Source organism: Oncorhynchus mykiss, chromosome 18, assembly GCF_057628025.1.
Source record: "Oncorhynchus mykiss isolate SJ-2025 chromosome 18, ASM5762802v1, whole genome shotgun sequence".
Lineage (NCBI taxonomy): Eukaryota > Metazoa > Chordata > Actinopteri > Salmoniformes > Salmonidae > Oncorhynchus > Oncorhynchus mykiss.
In genome coordinates, this window is record NC_143039.1 from 66,976,751 (window position 1) to 66,997,718 (window position 20,968).

Consider the following 20,968-nt stretch of genomic DNA (forward strand, 5'->3'; position numbering starts at 1 on the left):
CCACTAAAATAATGAGTTCAATTCATATTGAGGATGCTACTAGGACTCTATACAGGCATCATCATGGTACCTGGGGTTCTTTATACAGGTAGAAAAGGACTAGCTCTGGTCCATTGCGATGACAACAACAACGAGTTGCCTCTGCCTCTGAACGTGCACTAACGCCCTGGACCAGAGCTAGAGAAGGACATGACAAAAACATAGAAAAGCTTTACCTTCAACATGTTTTTTTATACAGGCTCAGTGCTGTTCTAGCACTGGTTTGGAGAAAATGTGATGACTGCATGAGACGCAACACAGTAGAAAGGAGAAGGAAAACAACGGAACAATGACAGCGACTCTGTTCCAGTGACCCTGTTCCAGTGACTCTGATCCAGTGACCTTGTTCCAGTGACCCTGATCTAGTGACCCTGTTCCAGTGTCCCTGTTCCAGTGACCCTGATCCAGTGACCCTGATCCAGTGACTCTGATCCAGTGACCCTGTTCCAGTGACCCTGATCCAGTGACCCTGTTCCAGTGACCCTGATCCAGTGACCCTGATCCAGTGATCCTGATCCAGTGACCCTGATCCAGTGACCCTGTTCCAGTGTCCCTGTTCCAGTGACCCTGATCCAGTGACCCTGATCCAGTGACCCTGTTCCAGTGACCCTGATCCAGTGACCCTGTTCCAGTGACTCTGATCCAGTGACCCTGTTCCAGTGACCCTGTTCCAGTGACCCTGATCCAGCGACTCGGTTCCAGTGACTCGGTTCCATGTTATTCAGTGTGACAGATAGTTGCCCTTTCAACTTTTCAGAATGCAAATGAGGGAGAGTAAGAAAATGAGAAAAAAAGAAAGCGAGGGGAAAAAGAAGCACAGCTAGCCTATCAGTCCTGATTATCTCTCTCTCCCAGCAACAGCCACAGCCACAGCCCCAACCCCAAGCCCCAACCACAGCCCCAACCGCAAGCAACCACAGCCCCAACCCCAACCCCAGCCACAGCCACAACCCCAACCCCAGCCACAGCCACAACCCCAACCCCAGCCACAGCCACAACCCCAGCCCCAAAGGTCACATAAACTGTACACAGGCAGCGTACTGACACAGTAGAAAACAAGGCTTCTTAATACAACATATTGCTTTCAGCTTTTACTGTACATACAAAAGTCATAGAGTACTATCCAATGGTAGACTGGGTGGGTGAGCGTTGGGAATAGGTTGGAGTAGTGTTGAAAAGGGTTTCATCGTAGCATAACCCCAGACGCTCTGTTATAAGAGTAGCAGTGGGGTAACGTGACAGGAAGGACACTGCAACTACAATCACAATGAAAGAGGAAGGGGATTTTGTTGTTGTTGCTCAGGTTATGCTATTTAAGGGCTGGATTCAATCCATATCGCCGAAGTATCGCGGAAGATCCGCGTGATGTTAAGGCAATTTCCGATTGATCTGACATATGCAGCGTTTACCATGAATGCAGTCTCTGCGACTGCGGGAACATTGCATTTCATTGTCAACCGCACTATAAACCGCACTTCAACGCCACGGATTGAATAGAGCCCTAAACCGGGTTAACATACACACTTCAAGCCTCGATAATCCCTCGATTTCCTGATCATTTTTAAGACATTTTATGAACATTTGTTTTAGATTTTTTTGGCAAAAGGGTATTCATACAATTTCTCGATATTATAATTATGCGTTAATACTCTAATGTTGCATAAGTTATTATAAACAATAGCCAAAATGCTTTGTTTTTAGCATAAAAATTACAAATAATATCAAATAAACATTAATACCAGTGTAATCTAAGTGGCTTTGCATGGTACTATCATATTTATTTCTCTTTAAAGGGACAGTTCACTGAAAAACTATCCGTTAGCATTTTGTTCATTAGTCCACTGTTAACACAATCCCACAGAATTGTGCGTGTCAGCAGTCACGTTTTCAAAATAGAGCACTTTCAGTACAGAGCAGAAACTGTGACGCTGATGTGTTTTGTTTTTGAGTGAACTATCCCTTTAACAGGGATGGGAACTACTGTATCCAAAGCTGCCTTACATGTTTCTGTTGCATCAGGCTCCGGGGTGAAGTTTGCCCTAGGTACAGATCTAGGATCAGCTTCTTCTCCTCCAATCCTAACCTTAACCATTAGTGGAGGAAATGCAAAACTGACACAAGATCAGTGTCAAGGGGCAACTTCACCCTACTCTGTTGCAACAACAGTAGCATCACCGTCATGGAGACATTTCAATGGCCATACATTGTATGTAAACATGACCAAATGATGATTCCTGGGTAAGATAATGGAACAGAATGACTGACATATATTCAAAAGACATATTGCATACAGCATCATCACAGCAACTATGTCCATGTCATTTCAAAAAGGTAAAGGTATCTATTAACAAACATTGAGATATAAAATCCAAAGTGGTCGGACTGTATTGCGTGCATGTATCTAGTGCAATGTTTGTAATCGTGTACGTCCCGCGGCGAAACCAAGGGCCCCAGTCATGATGAACCTGTAATGAACCTGTACAACAAATACAACCCTCTCCTTTCATTTTGTGTCTTTCTTCATGTTTCAGTTTAGTTTTGTTGTGTGATTTATTTTTCTTGTTGTGTTGTTTGTGTGTCGTTGTATTTCAAATGTGTGTGACTGCTGTTGTTTATCAGTGTATCAGTATTTTGTTACTTGTCATGTTTTGTGGGGGTTTTTGTGGACCGCAGAACGAGTAACTGCTGCTTCGGGAAAAAACAAATGGGAATCCAAATAAACAAACAAATAAACAAACACGTAAACAAACCAATAAACCCAGTTAGTGGGGTAAATACTACGCCCTGTTCTAAGAATACTAACCAAAGAGGCTTTGCGTTATCCCAGGGCATACAACGCAAAGAGAATCATCTGAAAAGATCCAATCACAAAAGAATGACGGCATGGTCATCTTATTTGCCAGCTTAGAGACATTTGGGAAATGAAATAGAATAATGGATAAGTAAATGTGGTCTCACTCTATTTTAACACTCGGGTAAAAGCGGGTGGCGTTATGAAAAGGCAACGTTTGGGAATTACTTTACTTATTTAGATAACATCAACTAGAGGTTGAAAGCAGGTTACAGGAAGAGGTTGAAGAAGCGACATTATGCATAACTCAGGATCTTCTCTTGAAATCCCACCATAATGTTTTTGGAGCAGGGTTTGGTATGTTACAAATTCATGGAAATGTTCACCTCACACAAAGAGGAATCAGTCGACCCACTACGACTTTAGTCATTCATAGTGTGAAGTGCTCTAATACGATACGGAGGCAGGTTTACTGTATGCAGAGTAAAGGGTTTAGTTCATACAGTAGTTTAACTTCCAGTGTTGGGCCCTCCAGTGTAGTTCCAGTAAAGAACATAAATACTTATTGTTCCTCCCACAGGCTTGGTTCTTATTCCACTAAGTCTTGAAACTTGTCTGCTCAATAGACTTGAGTTCCTCTTGAGTAGTTCCAGTGTTGTTGTCATTCTCCAGTGGTAGGATTCAAGCAGCAGGCCTGGGCCCTAGTGGTGAGATCTGGATATTGCACCACCATCCACTACACAGGTCTGGCCCCTAGTGGTGAGATTCAGTAATTGCACCACCATCCACTACACAGGTCTGGCCCCTAGTGGTGAGATTCAGTAATTGCACCACCATCCACTACACAGGTCTGGCCCCTAGTGGTGAGATTCAGTAATTGCACCACCGTCCACTACACAGGTCTGGCCCCTAGTGGTGAGATTCAGTAATTGCACCACCATCCACTACACAGGTCTGGCCCCTAGTGGTGAGATTCAGTAATTGCACCACCGTCCACTACACAGGTCTGGCCCCTAGTGGTGAGATTCAGTAATTGCACCACCATCCACTACACAGGCCTTTTATACAATATGTAATGTGCTTCATCAGAGCTATGAGGGGAGATTCAGATTTTATAAATCCATCTAGCTATCTGCACAGGATAGACATGTTCTCTATATAAAAAATGGCACATTAGACATATTTATCAATATATTATCATATATGTACATTCACTACTTTTTCATTATGTCTAAAGGTGTTTTATATAACAAATCATAGAAAGAGGAGGAACACAGACAGATGTGATATGACTTTTAAAAAGATACTCAGACTTTTAAAATGAATAAATATATCTAAATTACACCAAAATAAATCAAATGTAATGGAGCAGGAGGTTTGGAAACACTACGAGGTGAGAGGCAGGTGGGGGGGCAGCATCTTTACTATCCAACTGTCTGCTCATTTTGGTATCATCTGTTTGGTGGTACAGTAGTTCGACAGCCTCCACCACTACAGCCTGAGCTCAAGCCCTGTTAGGTGTTCAGCTCCGTGTTTCTGCTGACTGTTTCTATCCCTGGAGATGTTACTTGGTAGCGGTGGTTGGTAGAAAGACAAGGAGAGGTAGGTCTTAAAGGCGTGGGTTACTCTGCTGCACCCCCTGCTGTTTCGGAGTGGCCCTTGTTGCTGGGTTTGTGGGCCTGTTTCTTTTGCTGCTCAAGCTCCTTCTTGCGAAGCTTCGCTCGCCGTTTGTCAAGTTTTTGCCGGTTCCGCCGAGCCTTCTCCATCAGTACCTTGAGATCCTTCACCTTCTTCTTGATCAGAGCCCGGTCCTGGGAGGAGGCAACGCCAAGGGTCTGTACATACACACACCACACGTGTGCACACACGCACGCACGCACACACACACACGCACACGCGCACACACACACACACACACAAACACAGGACAAGGGTCAGAGATGGGGGATGTGAGTGAACAGGAGCACTAGTCTATGAACAAAACAAATATAACAGGAGTTGTAACAATTTCAGTCTATATCGGGCCAAAGCTTCAGGGCAAATTACTATATCAAAATGTTAAACTACTTGTACTTTGACAGGTGGCACCAAACACCCTGGAAACAATGACAATGCATAAACAAGGTGATACTAGTAACTAACTAGTAACTAACTAGTAACTAAGGCCAGGATTCAATCCAAGCAGCGAACTATAACAGACTTTTAGGATTGAGCTGACATGCAGCGTTTACCATGAATGTGATCTCCGCGAACGTCGGGGTAAATGCATTTAAGAGGTGCATTGTGGGCTGCATAGTGTGATGCTCTATAACTCATTTAGAATTGAATCCAGAAGTAACTAACATAGCTGGATATGAACAAAACCACAGACTTCAGTCTGTCACCTTGAGCTCAGTGCTGTCCAGCTGCAGTAGCTGGTCTCCGTCCACATTGTTGACCGTGAACTCTGGGATGTACTGCTCCAGATTTAGTCCCATGAGCCAGCGGGACACCTGCTGGGAGGTCCACTCTGTCACACTGATGTTCTGCCACTGGTGCTGCTTGGGGCACTGGCCCTCATCTAGGATCTAGATGAGGACACACACACACACACACACACACACACACACACACACACACACACACACACACACACACACACACACACACACACACACACTGAATGTCACATTTGTGACATGCACTTCAATAGAGGTTTATGAAAAACAGTAGCCTATGAAAGATTTAGACTAATGAGTAGGCATGCATGTGATGTAAACACAAGCTTTTTACAAGCTTGGTAGACAGTATGGGAACATGCATAATGTTTTGTTTTTCAGGCTTCCTCGATGGCCACTCAGAGCTAGATCTCACCTCGTCATCTATCATATCCAGACTCTGAACATGGCAGCACAGAGGACGACAGGACAGGACAGTTTGTTAACACAAAAACACAGCAGCAGCAGTGGCTCAGGGCACACAATGGTACAGGGTACATACAAAATGGCCGACTAGCAAAGCTACAGTTGCTAACATCAAAGATAGTTAAATAGAATATAAATTGTAACTAATTAAACATGGAATAGGCCATTCGAACACCATTGTTACACATTCCAGACACTTGGTAACCAGAGGAAACTCAGCATGACATGACAGGAGCACTAGATGGGGAAATATAGGTCCCTTTTCTTCATTTTTTATGTTTTAGGTAATATACTCACATTTTTTACATTTTTAGGTTGAATAACTAGTGATTGTTGATACTAGGTAGATTTTTTTATGTGAGATCAAATCCTTGTTTCTCACCTCGTCTGAGGAGAGCACCAGGGTGTGTGAGCGACCGGACATCTTGGCTTCAGTCAGCAGACCACTGACCTCCACTGAGCTGCTACTGCTGACACTCAGATCATCCTTCACCACAGGACCCTATGTAGAACAACACCATGCAGAAGTCTGTTAGACGTTAGTCAAAACATTGTCTACATCCTATATGGAATCCTATTCCCTATAAAGTGCCCTATGGGCCTTGGTCAAAAGTAGTGGGGAATTGGGTGCCATTTCAGACAGCCTGTGGCTGGCTATAGTCTATCTCTGTTCATTTCAAGGTCTATTTCATTGTATTCCCCTCTCAACACAAAGCTATTTTTGTTCTATGGTGTTTTGAATCTAAAGCTAATAAATGCCAATGTTGAAGTCATTTGCTGCCGATTGATTATTTCAATCAATGGTTTCATAATGAATAGAGGGAATATACTGGAGGACCTCTAACAAACATAGACTGTTAAAACCTCGTACATTCTACATACAGATAATATTGGCTGATTCAGAGACGTATTGTATTATTCAATGATCAAACATGTATGTGATGCAATTCAATTGAACGTAATTATTATACTGTATAATGAAACAGAATGTGTCATTTTACTGTGGCTTGAGCTGTTGTCTGGGGATCTGTATCTGAGCTCAGTCATCTTGACCCTGCAGTGTGTGTGTGTGTGTGTGTGTGTGTGTACCTACCAACCTACCTGCCTACCTACCTACCTACCTAACCGCCCCTGGTGGGTGTGTCTTAATCAACAAGCCATGTGGAGGCTTGAGAAAACATGGTGTCAGCTATAGCCATCATTTGACGTCAGCACAAACATAACCCTCCTTTTGATCTGAGGATTGTGATGTAAGTCTGTCTGATTCTCTAGCCTGTGGCCAGATTGGATCGACTGAGCTGGGTAACTAGTTGCACCTACAATACCTCTCTGGTCCTTTTTTAGGTGAAAAGCTTGATTCACAATATCTATGACTAATTGAATGGTTTGCAGCCTTGAGGTTTGCGAGAAGAGTGACATACAGCACCTCAACATTTACCTCACCTTAGGGTTATGTATCAGGGATGAAAGACTAAGTACTATGAAAGACATTGGATATTGTACACTGAGTGTACCAAACATTAGGAACACCTTCCTAATATTGAGTTGCACCCCCTTTTGCCCTCAGAACAGTCTCAATTCGCCAGCATCCACCACAGGGACCCAGCAGCATTGCAGTTCTTGACACACTCAAACTGGTGCCCTTGGCACCTACCACCATACCACGTTCAAAAGCACTTCTTTAATCCTTCTTGAACCCGTCTCCTCCCCTTCATCCATACGGATTGAAGTGGATTTAACAAGTGATATCAATAAGGAATCATAGCTTTGACCTGGTCAGTCAATGTCTTGGAAAGAGCAGGTGTTCATAATGTTTTGGACACTCAGTGTCTTGAAGTGATTTCCCCATTGCTATAGCTTGATTAATAACATCAGTGGCTAGAGAATATCTCATTAATGAATTACTACGGACAAATCAAACATAATCAGTCCCAAAGTGTGCGCCAGATAATGTGATTAAAAGAGAAATGCCGTAATGCAAAAACCCAACCTTTGAAATGATAATATCTAAATACATGAGTTATGATGATTCCCTTGAAGGAATTATAAATTACTGGTCTAAATATGAATCTAATCCAATGCACCTTCTATATTTGTGCAAATTACTGAAATGAACTTCAATAACAAGTGCATTAAGAATATGCTAATCAGACCGCTTCATACCCTGCTATGTACAGTAGTTGTTTAGTATTCTGTTTGATTGGGTATGATTGGAGAAAAAAAAATACAAATACAATACCAAGTAATATGAATAGGAGAAGAAGTGTGGCCATGTAAGAGATTTCTGTTAAACAGAAAGGCATCAGAACCAGACAGAGGTTAAATCAATGCAACGAAAAACAAACAATATGCACCACAATAGCCTACAGGTATTATATAATAATATGCATTAGCACACTTCAGTCAGCACTGTCAATATGTATTATCATTGAGATGCCCTGTTACTGTTTACTGTGTACATTGGGGTTCTCTTTACATACATACCTTGGCCTTGAGTTTCTCTGGGCTATTCTCAGCAGAGGGTTCTGTAGAACTGAGGAGAAGAGGCATGAGTTGGTAGAGAAACAGATTGTTATATTGGTAGAAAACAACTATAGACAAAATAACAGATTTACTAAACATTCACACCAGTAAAACACTTCTCCAGAGAGAAAAACACATCAAAGGAGAAGAACAAAAGGTCGAAGGTCAAAGGAGAAACCAAATAGGTTCATGCAGTATCTTTGTATTTTTCCTCCTCTCTAAGGATAACAGGGCTGGACGCGTAGTGAACTGACCCAGGCAGTATTAGAGGTGAGGAGGACGCTAAACGGATTGGACACATTGACCTCTCTCTGATCCACGGCTCAGTCACACAGAAATGCATCTACTAAACACAAGACCTGAATACTGTGTGTGTGTGTGTGTGTGTGTGTGTGTGTGTGTGTGTGTGTGTGTGTGTGTGTGTGTGTGTGTGATGGAGGGGTGGGTTTGGTGGGATGGAGGGGGGAGTTGGTGGGATGGAGGGGTGGGTTTGATGGGATGGGTGGGTGGGTTGGTAGGATGGAGGGGTGGGTTTGGTGGATTGGAGGGGTGGGTTTGGTGGGATGGAGGGGTGGGTTTGGTGGGATGGAGGGGTGGGTTTGGTGGGATGGAGGGGTGGGTTTGGTGGGATGGAGGGGTGGGTTGGTAGGATGGAGGGGTGGGTTTGGTGGGATGGAGGGGTGGGTTTGGTGGGATGGAGGGGTGGGTTTGGTGGGATGGAGGGGTGGGTTTGGTGGGATGGAGAGGTGGGTTTGGTGGGATGGAGGAGTGGGTTTGGTGGTTGGTGGGATGGAGGGGTGGGTTGATGGGATGGAGGGGTGGGTTTGGTGGGATGGAGAGGTGGGTTTGGTGGGATGGAGGAGTGGGTTTGGTGGTTGGTGGGATGGAGGGGTGGGTTTGGTGGGATGGAGAGGTGGGTTTGGTGGGATGGAGGAGTGGGTTTGGTGGTTGGTGGGATGGAGGGGTGGGTTGATGGGATGGAGGGGTGGGTTTGGTGGGATGGAGAGGTGGGTTTGTTGGGATGGGTGTGCAGTGACCCCTGTGTGTTGTGTAGGAGTCCCAGCTGTGTTGCTTTCTTCAATCACAGCAACTGCTTCCAGCCAACCAGAGTGAGCCTCACGCAGTCATACAGACAGTCACAGCAGCTGCTGCCAGTCAACCAGAGTCAGGCTCACTCAGTCATACAGACAGTCTCAGAGTCTGACCCACAGTGGGAATTTAAATGACCAGTCGCAGACACAGACACAGACACACACACACAGGCACATCGTCTGCAACCGCTGGAAATCATTGCAGAGTAAGCCCTCAGTACGGATCTCAGACAGTTAAGTAGACAGTATCTAACAGCACAGCAGTCAAAGGAACGGGTAGTATCCTGCACGGAGCCTTCACCGTGTGCTGTCACTTTGAGAGCGCATCAGCAGTCAAAATATAGCTCTTCTGGCTCTCTGTGGAGAGCTCTGGGTTGGGGGGGCAGTTTCACAGTGTGTGCAACTCTGCAGAAGTTATGTTCATTTTCAGCGTGTTTTTAAAGTGTTTAAGTCGATCAGCGGTGTATCTTCTGGGGCCACTCCTGTCATTGATTGCATGGTGGTAGCAACATTGTTGTGAAGCTTTGACAAACAAACCAACCAACCATCAGGTGTATTTGACAGACAGTCGTTGCAACTGCAAGCCTGAAGTCAACAGCTAAGACCCCTTTCTCTCTCTTACTCTCATTTTCCTTTCAGTGCTTTACACTGCAATAGACTTTCTGTTTTTTCAATGACCTCCCTTTAATGTTCAGTGGCGCTGAACTATTATTTCCCTTGACAGACATATTTGGGTTGACATTTTAGTAAAAGGGAGGTTGCATGCAAGTTTATTGTTGTTTGAAGTGTATTGATTTGGTGTGGTACTATTGACATTTCAAGGCCTTTGTTATGTCTATGAAAACACCCCCACACACCCATTCACCCCCCCCCCCCCCCTCACTCTCCCCACACACCCATTCACACCCCCCCACTCTCCCCACACACCCATTCACACCCCCCCACTCCTCTACTGGAAGGTAAAACAGAATATTGCAAATTCTCTATGGGTTATGACTGGGTATTATTGGTTGGGTGCTGTGACGTGTGTTTTACATGGTCTCAGTCTCCAGTCTCTATGCTGCAATAGTCTATGTGCCAGGGGGCTAGGGTCAGTCTGTTATATCTGGTGTAATTCTCCTGTCCTATCTGGTGTCCTGTGTGAATTTAAATATGCTCCCTCTAATCATGCCTCAGGACTACCTTGCCTGATGACTCCTGGCTGTCCACAGTCCACAGTCCACTGCTGCCTGCGGCTAGGGGGAACCCTGACCTGTGCTACCTTGTCCTGGACCTGCTGTTTTCATCTCTCTCTCTCTCTCTCTCTCTCTCTCTCTCTGTGTCTCTCTCTCTCTCTACTGCACCTTCTGTCTCGACCTCTTAATGCTCGGCTATGAAAAGCCACCTGTCATTTACTCCAAAGGTACTGACTGACCTGTTGCACCCTCTACAACCACTGTGATTATTATTATTTGACCCTGCTGGTCATCTATGAACGTTTCACCATCTTAAAGAACAATCTGTCCTTAAATGGCCATGTGCTCTTATTATCTCCACCCGGCACAGACAGAAGAGGACTGGCCACCCCTCAGAGCCTGGTTCCTCTCTAGGTTTCTTTCTAGGTTCCTGCCTTTTTAGGGAGTTTCTCCTAGCCACCGTGCTTCTACATCTGCATTGCTTGCTGTTTAGGGTTCTATGCTGCGGTTCTGTACAGAACTTTGTGGCATCTGCTGATGTAAAAAGGGATTATAAATACATTTGATAGATATGGTGTGACTTATCCTTTCACTCCACTGGCTATCTGGCCAAACGGCTACACTATGGGCAGTCTCTTCTGCTGATGTGTGTCTGGTAGGGGGTCTCTATCTATCCTACTCTTTTCCTTTCGGCAGGGTAAAACAATTTCCTTACCCTCTCTAACAATATCACTACAACCTCTAGACGCTCATCTGGGGTCAGTTTAGCATTTCCCCCTTTAAGGTTAGGATGGGAGGGGAAGCTGATCCTAGATCTGTACCTAGGGGAAACTTCACCCTGGAGTCAGAGGAACACAGCAGCAGGGAGGTGGTTAGTACCTGTTTCCAGGTGAGCTTCTGGGGTCCTTCCCTTTGCTTCGTGTCAGTGGGTCCAGACCTCTCCTGATGGTCTTCTCCTCCAGGCTGAGAGAGGGGCTGGACACCACAGGAGACTGAGACCCTGCACACATCATCAGAGGTTCAGCAAATATATGCAAACATACAGCAAAGATAGTGATAACCTACATTGGAATCAAGCATGTGACTAAGACTTTCTTGTAAATCATAATTGAAGACAATGGGCAATCTGAGCGATAATTTGGTCTCTACACTCATATTCTTGAGATGCTAGCCTTAAACATGTGTGTAACAGTTCACTTAAAAACCACAAGTAAAATAGTTTAGGGTAAGTAAGCTTTGTCCAAGCCAGATGTGATGAACGATAAAATATTTTATGATGTGGTTCTACACTGACCGTCGTTATCTGCAGCCTGCTGGAGGAGGGTGTGTCTGGGGGAGTCCTCAGCACTGCCAGGGGCCCTGGAGGGTCTGGACTCATCCACAGTACTGGAAGCTGCACTCCGGATGGACGAACGAGTACTGCCAGGGCCCTCTGATGCCTGGAGAGACGAGAGGTGAGAAGGGGGGACAAAGTGAGGATGGATCAATAGAGAAGGAGAAAGATGTTAGCAGGGATAGAAAGAGAGACAGAGATGAACACAGAGAAAGAGACATTTACTTTAACAATGCTATCAAAAAAAGAAAGACACTGAGACAGTTCACCCTAAGGCCCCTGACATCCACCTAACTCAGTAAATTAAACATGTCCTCTCTCCCTCTCTCTCTCTCTCCCCCTCTCTCTCTCTATGTACCATTATTCGGAGGTCGTTATCTTACCGTAGTAAAGATTACACAACAATTGCATGATTTCCTTCAGTATAGTGGACGGTGACTGTCTGTCTTCAGTAAAGTGGACGGTGACTGTCTGTCTCCAGTATAGTGGCCGGTGACTGTCTGTCTCCAGTATAGTGGCAGGTGACTGTCTGTCTCCAGTATAGTGGCAGGTGACTGTCTGTCTCCAGTATAGTGGCAGGTGACTGTCTGTCTCCAGTATAGTGGCAGGTGAATGTCTGTCTCCAGTATAGTGGCCGGTGACTGTCTGTCTCCAGTATAGTGGCCGGTGACTGTCTGTCTCCAGTATAGTGGCAGGTGACTGTCTGTCTCCAGTATAGTGGACAGTGACTGTCTGTCTCCAGTATAGTGGCCGGTGACTGTCTGTCTCCAGTATAGTGGCAGGTGACTGTCTGTCTCCAGTATAGTGGCAGGTGACTGTCTGTCTCCAGTATAGTGGCAGGTGACTGTCTGTCTCCAGTATAGTGGCAGGTGACTGTCTGTCTCCAGTATAGTGGCCGGTGACTGTCTGTCTCCAGTATAGTGGACGGTGACTGTCTGTCTTCAGTAAAGTGGACGGTGACTGTCTGTCTCCAGTATAGTGGCCGGTGACTGTCTGTCTCCAGTATAGTGGCCGGTGACTGTCTGTCTCCAGTATAGTGGCCGGTGACTGTCTGTATCCAGTATAGTGGCAGGTGACTGTCTGTCTCCAGTATAGTGGCCGGTGACTGTCTGTCTCCAGTATAGTGGCCGGTGACTGTCTGTCTCCAGTATAGTGGCAGGTGACTGTCTGTCTCCAGTATAGTGGCCGGTGACTGTCTGTCTCCAGTATAGTGGCCGGTGACTGTCTGTCTCCAGTATAGTGGCCGGTGACTGTCTGTATCCAGTATAGTGGCAGGTGACTGTCTGTCTCCAGTATAGTGGCCGGTGACTGTCTGTCTCCAGTATAGTGGCAGGTGAATGTCTGTCTCCAGTATAGTGGCCGGTGACTGTCTGTCTCCAGTATAGTGGCAGGTGACTGTCTGTCTCCAGTATAGTGGCAGGTGACTGTCTGTCTCCAGTATAGTGGCAGGTGACTGTCTGTCTCCAGTATAGTGGCAGGTGACTGTCTGTCTCCAGTATAGTGGCAGGTGACTGTCTGTCTCCAGTATAGTGGCCGGTGACTGTCTGTCTCCAGTATAGTGGCAGGTGACTGTCTGTCTCCAGTATAGTGGCAGGTGACTGTCTGTCTCCAGTATAGTGGCAGGTGACTGTCTGTCTCCAGTATAGTGGCAGGTGACTGTCTGTCTCCAGTATAGTGGCAGGTGAATGTCTGTCTCCAGTATAGTGGCCGGTGACTGTCTGTCTCCAGTATAGTGGCAGGTGACTGTCTGTCTCCAGTATAGTGGCAGGTGACTGTCTGTCTCCAGTATAGTGGCAGGTGACTGTCTGTCTCCAGTATAGTGGATGGTGACTGTCTGTCTCCAGTATAGTGGCAGGTGACTGTCTGTCTCCAGTATAGTGGACGGTGACTGTCTGTCTCCAGTATAGTGGCCGGTGACTGTCTGTCTCCAGTATAGTGGACGGTGACTGTCTGTCTTCAGTAAAGTGGACGGTGACTGTCTGTCTCCAGTATAGTGGACGGTGACTGTCTGTCTCCAGTATAGTGGCCGGTGACTGTCTGTCTCCAGTATAGTGGCAGGTGACTGTCTGTCTCCAGTATAGTGGCCGGTGACTGTCTGTCTCCAGTATAGTGGCAGGTGAATGTCTGTCTCCAGTATAGTGGCCGGTGACTGTCTGTCTCCAGTATAGTGGACGGTGACTGTCTGTCTCCAGTATAGTGGCAGGTGACTGTCTGTCTCCAGTATAGTGGCAGGTGAATGTCTGTCTCCAGTATAGTGGCAGGTGACTGTCTGTCTCCAGTATAGTGGCAGGTGAATGTCTGTCTCCAGTATAGTGGCAGGTGACTGTCTGTCTCCAGTATAGTGGCAGGTGACTGTCTGTCTCCAGTATAGTGGCAGGTGACTGTCTGTCTCCAGTATAGTGGCAGGTGACTGTCTGTCTCCAGTATAGTGGCAGGTGACTGTCTGTCTCCAGTATAGTGGCCGGTGACTGTCTGTCTCCAGTATAGTGGCAGGTGACTGTCTGTCTCCAGTATAGTGGCAGGTGACTGTCTGTCTCCAGTATAGTGGCAGGTGACTGTCTGACTCCAGTATAGTGGCAGGTGACTGTCTGTCTCCAGTATAGTGGCAGGTGACTGTCTGTCTCCAGTATAGTGGCAGGTGAATGTCTGTCTCCAGTATAGTGGCCGGTGACTGTCTGTCTCCAGTATAGTGGCCGGTGACTGTCTGTCTCCAGTATAGTGGCCGATGACTGTCTGTCTCCAGTATAGTGGACAGTGACTGTCTGTCTCCAGTATAGTGGACAGTGACTGTCTGTCTCCAGTATAGTGGCCGGTGACTGTCTGTCTCCAGTATAGTGGACGGTGACTGTCTGTCTCCAGTATAGTGGCAGGTGACTGTCTGTCACCAGTATAGTGGACGGTGACTGTCTGTCTCCAGTATAGTGGCCGATGACTGTCTGTCTCCAGTATAGTGGACGGTGACTGTCTGTCTCCAGTATAGTGGCCGATGACTGTCTGTCTCCAGTATAGTGGACGGTGACTGTCTGTCTCCAGTATAGTGGACAGTGACTGTCTGTCTCCAGTATAGCGGACAGTGGCTGTCTGTCTCCAGTATAGTGGACGGTGACTGTCTGTCTCCAGTATAGTGGCAGGTGACTGTCTGTCTCCAGTATAGTGGACGGTGACTGTCTGCCTCCAGTATAGTGGCCGATGACTGTCTGTCTCCAGTATAGTGGACGGTGACTGTCTGTCTCCAGTATAGTGGCAGGTGACTGTCTGTCTCCAGTATAGTGGACGGTGACTGTCTGTCTCCAGTATAGTGGCCGATGACTGTCTGTCTCCAGTATAGTGGACGGTGACTGTCTGTCTCCAGTATAGTGGACAGTGACTGTCTGTCTTCAGTAAAGTGGACGGTGACTGTCTGTCTCCAGTATAGTGGCCGATGACTGTCTGTCTCCAGTATAGTGGCCGGTGACTGTCTGTCTCCAGTATAGTGGCAGGTGAATGTCTGTCTCCAGTATAGTGGATGGTGACTGTCTGTCTCCAGTATAATGGACGGTGACTGTCTGTCTCCAGTATAGTGGCCGATGACTGTCTGTCTCCAGTATAGTGGCCGGTGACTGTCTGTCTCCAGTATAGTGGCAGGTGACTGTCTGTCTCCAGTATAGTGGCCGATGACTGTCTGTCTCCAGTATAGTGGACAGTGACTGTCTGTCTTCAGTAAAGTGGACGGTGACTGTCTGTCTCCAGTATAGTGGCCGATGACTGTCTGTCTCCAGTATAGTGGCCGGTGACTGTCTGTCTCCAGTATAATGGACGGTGACTGTCTGTCTCCAGTATAGTGGCAGGTGACTGTCTGTCTCCAGTATAGTGGCCGGTGACTGTCTGTCTCCAGTATAATGGACGGTGACTGTCTGTCTCCAGTATAGTGGCAGGTGACTGTCTGTCTCCAGTATAGTGGCCGATGACTGTCTGTCTCCAGTATAGTGGACAGTGACTGTCTGTCTTCAGTAAAGTGGACGGTGACTGTCTGTCTCCAGTATAGTGGCCGATGACTGTCTGTCTCCAGTATAGTGGCCGGTGACTGTCTGTCTCCAGTATAGTGGCCGATGACTGTCTGTCTCCAGTATAGTGGCAGGTGACTGTCTGTCTCCAGTATAGTGGACGGTGACTGTCTGTCTCCAGTATAGTGGCAGGTGACTGTCTGTCTCCAGTATAGTGGACGATGACTGTCTGTCTCCAGTATAGTGGACGGTGACTGTCTGTCTCCAGTATAGTGGACGGTGACTGTCTGTCTTCAGTAAAGTGGACGGTGACTGTCTGTCTCCAGTATAGTGGCCGATGACTGTCTGTCTCCAGTATAGTGGCCGATGACTGTCTGTCTCCAGTATAGTGGCCGATGACTGTCTGTCTCCAGTATAGTGGACGGTGATTGTCTGTCTCCCTGGATTAAGCCTATATATTCCTGGGCCACGTCCCAAATGGCACCCTATTCCCTATATAGTACACTACTATTGCTCTATAAAGGGAATAGAGTGGAATTTGGGACAAAGCCCTGTTCATTATTTTTGCTCAGTAAGGGGCAGATCTTATAAATGGGAAAGAGTGTTCTCCAAAAGAGACTTTACCAGCAATTATCTCAGTAAGGAGGAGGAATAGGCTTTGCCACCACTCAGGACTAGATTGATGTGCCGCAGGGCACTGACTTGAAGCCAGCAATTAATACATTACATAAAGGCTTTTTTATAAGGTCAGAGGACGGACAGGGCTAACCACACAAACACTGTCAGTGTAATTCACTTTAAATAAAACATTTACATGTCAAAACAGTTCAATTAATTTTCAATTAGTAATGTGATACAACATCTGGTGGTAATTATAGCACATATTATTAATATTATCATTGTTGTGGATATTAAAAGGTAGAACAGAGGTGTGTGTGTGTGTGTTTGTGTGTGTCTATACTAACCTCTCCCTCTGTAGAGCTGATGCTGTCCCGTAGTAGTCCTCTGGAGAGTCTCTGGAGAGTCTCTGGAAGCGCCTCACTCATCTCTAGAACAACACACACAACACAACCATCCTTAGTTACATGTGTTCAACAGTCATAAAGGTCTAGCCTGATCCCAGGTCTGTTTGACATGACAAGGGGTTGACATAGCACAAACAGATCTGGGACCAGGCTAATAAAGGTCCACTTGGTTGATATACATTTTAATTAAATTCTAAAGCAAGTCTGTGATAAAAGAGAGATGATTTGTCATCAGATCCTATTGAAATGTAGATCTACAGAACGTATAGCTACACACAAATACACACAACGCCACAGAAGAAGCTGTTGTCATCATGTCAGAGGTAATCTCTCCCGTCTCCCTCCCTCTCTCTCTCTCCCTCCCTCCCCCCGTCTCTCTTACTGATATTGCTTATTGAACTGTCTCATTCAGTTTTTCCAGATCTGGATCAGTATTCAGAGACTGCCCATTGTCCCCTTATCAGGCCAATTATGGAGATAGCAGATCAAGGGCCACTGTAATCCATTATAACAGACTGGGCCTGGGAGAAAAAGCCGGAGGAGCCCAGAAGAAAAACAGGCCAGTAAAAGTCTCCCAAAAGGAACCCTACTCCATTTGTAATTTAACTAGGGAAGTCAGTTAAGAACACATTCTGATTTACAATGACAGCCTACCCCGGACGATGCTGGGCCAGTTGTGCGCCGCCCTATGGGACTCCCAATCACGGCCGGTTGTGATATAGCCTGGAATAAAACTAGGGTCTGTAGTGATGCCTCTAGCACTGAGATGCAGTGCCTTAGACCGCTGCGATACAGCCTGGGTCTGTAGTGACGCCTCTAGCACTGAGAGGCAGTGCCTTAGACCGCTGCGATACAGCCTGGGTCTGTAGTGACGCCTCTAGCACTGAGATGCAGTGCCTTAGACCGCTGCGATACAGCCTGGGTCTGTAGTGACGCCTCTAGCACTGAGATGCAGTGCCTTAGACCGCTGCGATACAGCCTGGGTCTGTAGTGACGCCTCTTGCACTGAGATGCAGTGCCTTAGACCGCTGCGATACAGCCTGGGTCTGTAGTGACGCCTCTAGCACCGAGATGCAGTGCCTTAGACCGCTGCGATACAGCCTGGGTCTGTAGTGACGCCTCTAGCACCGAGATGCAGTGCCTTAGACCGCTGCGATACAGCCTGGGTCTGTAGTGACGCCTCTAGCACTGAGATGCAGTGCCTTAGACCGCTGCGATACAGCCTGGGTCTGTAGTGATGCCTCTAGCACTGAAATGCAGTGCCTTAGACCGCTGCGATACAGCCTGGGTCTGTAGTGACGCCTCTAGCACTGAGATGCAGTGCCTTAGACCGCTGCGCCACTCAGGAGTCCCTCCACAGTGCACTACTTCTTTTACGGGCCCATAGAGAATAGAGAATAGGGTGCCATTTGGGACACAACCCAAAACCCAGACGTGTGTTTACGTGTTACGGACAGAATTAGTTTTGTATTTGTTTACTGTTTGTTTGTTAACTGAAGTGGCATTGGAGTACGAGGTCAAAGTTTAAAGTGCATTCAGAGGTAATGCACAGTGACAAAAAAAAAGAGTAAGAGGGATTTGCTAAAAAAAAAAAAAGGAGCAACAAGCAAAACAAGCTTTAATGCAAAAACAAATCTCAAGCCTTTGGTACTGTATGTCTGGGAGCTAGTGTTGACAGTATGCAGTAACACAAGCTGCATCCTAAATAACATGGAGTCAGACACAGTCCTGTCTGCCTCTTGATGTCCCTACTAAAGCAATAACAGCACAGTTTGAGGGCATAGGAAATAGGAAACAAGCTGATAGGAGAGCTGTAGGGTGTATCTCAGGGTTTGAGTGACACTGACACATCAACCCTCCTAAGGATATGTAATTTGTCTCTACAGCCTCCATTGTCGTCTATTGAAATACCCTGATAGAGACTTATTGCTAAGGCAGGGACATTGTGATGGGTGGACAAGCTGTCCTTGTTACATTGGCAATAACATTTATAGAAATAGTGTCCTGAATCTCCCTCACAGTACATACTGTCCACAATGCATCATCTACACAGTGTGTTCATCTCAAATGGCACCCTATTCCCTATAGTGCACTACTTTTGACCAGGGCCACGGCCTGATCTTGGTCTATATCTATGTAAATTATATAGATATAGATGTAGAGAGTTAAATTACATAAACGTAGATGTAGAGAGGTAAATGATATAGATATAGAGAGGTAAATTATAGATATATATGTTGAGAGATAAATTATATAGACATAGATGTAGAGAGGTAAATTATACAGATATAGAGAGGTCAATTACAGTGCCTTGCGAAAGTATTGAACCCCCCTTGAACTTTGCGACCTTTTGCCACATTTCAGGCTTCAAACATAAAGATATAAAACTGTATTTTTTTGTGAAGAATCAACAACAAGTGGGACACAATCATGAATTGGAACGACATTTATTGGATATTTCAAACTTTTTTAACAAATCAAAAACTGAAAAATTGGGCGTGCAAAATTATTCAGCCCCCTTAAGTTAATACTTTGTAGCGCCACCTTTTGCTGCGATTACAGCTGTAAGTCGCTTGGGGTATGTCTCTATCAGTTTTGCACATCGAGAGACTGACATTTTTTTCCCCATTCCTCCTTGCAAAACAGCTCGAGCTCAGTGAGGTTGGATGGAGAGCATTTGTGAACAGCAGTTTTCAGTTCTTTCCACAGATTCTCGATTGGATTCAGGTCTGGACTTTGACTTGGCCATTCTATCACCTGGATATGTTCATTTTTGAACCATTCCATTGTAGATTTTGCTTTATGTTTTGGATCATTGTCTTGTTGGAAGACAAATCTCCGTCCCAGTCTCAGGTCTTTTGCAGACTCCATCAGGTTTTCTTCCAGAATGGTCCTGTATTTGGCTCCATCCATCTTCCCATCAATTTTAACCATCTTCCCTGTCCCTGCTGAAGAAAAGCAGGCCCAAACCATGATGCTGCCACCACCATGTTTGACAGTGGGGATGGTGTGTTCAGGGTGATGAGCTGTGTTGCTTTTACGCCAAACATAACGTTTTGCATTGTTGCCAAAAAGTTCAATTTTGGTGTCATCTGACCAGAGCACCTTCTTCCACATGTTTGGTGTGTCTCCCAGGTGGCTTGTGGCAAACATTAAACAACACTTTTTATGGATATCTTTAAGAAATGGCTTTCTTCTTGCCACTCTTCCATAAAGGCCAGATTTGTGCAATATACGACTGATTGTTGTCCTATGGACAGAGTCTCCCACCTCAGCTGTAGATCTCTGCAGTTCATCCAGAGTGATCATGGGCCTTAAAGGCTGCATCTCTGATCAGTCTTCTCCTTGTATGAGCTGAAAGTTTAGAGGGACGGCCAGGTCTTGGTAGATTTGCAGTGGTCTGATACTCCTTCCATTTCAATAGTATCGCTTGCACAGTGCTCCTTGGGATATTTAAAGCTTGGGAAATCTTTTTGTATCCAAATCCGGCTTTAAACTTCTTCACAACAGTATCTCGGACCTGCCTGGTGTGTTCCTTGTTCTTCATGATGCTCTCTGCGCTTTTAACGGACCTCTGAGACTATCACAGTGCAGGTGCATTTATACGGAGACTTGATTACACACAGGTGGATTGTATTTATCATCATTAGTCATTTAGGTCAACATTGGATCATTCAGAGATCCTCACTGAACTTCTGGAGAGAGTTTGCTGCACTGAAAGTAAAGGGGCTGAATAATTTTGCACGCCCAATTTTTCAGTTTTTGATTTGTTAAAAAAGTTTGAAATATCCAATAAACGTCGTTCCACTTCATGATTGTGTCCCACTTGTTGTTGATTCTTCACAAAAAAAATCAGTTTTATATCTTTATGTTTGAAGCCTGAAATGTGGCAAAAGGTCGCAAAGTTCAAGGGGGCCGAATACTTTCGCAAGGCACTGTATATAGATATACAGTACCAGTCAAATGTTTGGACACCTACTCATTCAAGTTTTCTTTAAAAAAAAACTGTTTTCTGCATTGTAGAATAATAGTGAAGACATCAAAATGATGAAATAACACATGGAATCGTAGTAATCAAAAAAAGTGTTAAACAAATCAAAATACA

General features: G+C 45.7%; 1 protein-coding gene across 11 annotated transcripts in view; it reads right to left on the reverse strand.

Annotated features, from left to right (window-relative positions):
- Window positions 1-3,036: 3,036 nt before the first annotated feature.
- The window catches only part of ppp1r9a (protein phosphatase 1, regulatory subunit 9A), a 139,395-nt gene continuing 121,463 nt past the window's right edge, over window positions 3,037-20,968 (reverse strand). For 3 of the 11 annotated variants that reach the window (XM_090209179.1, XM_036953403.2, XM_036953401.2), the window contains exons 12-20: window positions 16,804-16,886; window positions 11,817-11,961; window positions 11,402-11,522; window positions 8,218-8,266; window positions 7,973-8,017; window positions 6,116-6,235; window positions 5,684-5,707; window positions 5,215-5,397; window positions 3,037-4,665 (exon numbers count right to left, since the gene is read on the reverse strand). In XM_090209179.1, the coding sequence (XP_090065305.1) occupies window positions 4,453-4,665; window positions 5,215-5,397; window positions 5,684-5,707; window positions 6,116-6,235; window positions 7,973-8,017; window positions 8,218-8,266; window positions 11,402-11,522; window positions 11,817-11,961; window positions 16,804-16,886 (983 nt within the window). In that variant the 3' untranslated portion in view covers window positions 3,037-4,452. The remainder of the gene's footprint in view (window positions 4,666-5,214; window positions 5,398-5,683; window positions 5,708-6,115; window positions 6,236-7,972; window positions 8,018-8,217; window positions 8,267-11,401; window positions 11,523-11,816; window positions 11,962-16,803; window positions 16,887-20,968) is intronic. The other 8 variants (XM_036953408.2, XM_090209180.1, XM_036953404.2 and 5 more) reach the window with 3 other exon arrangements.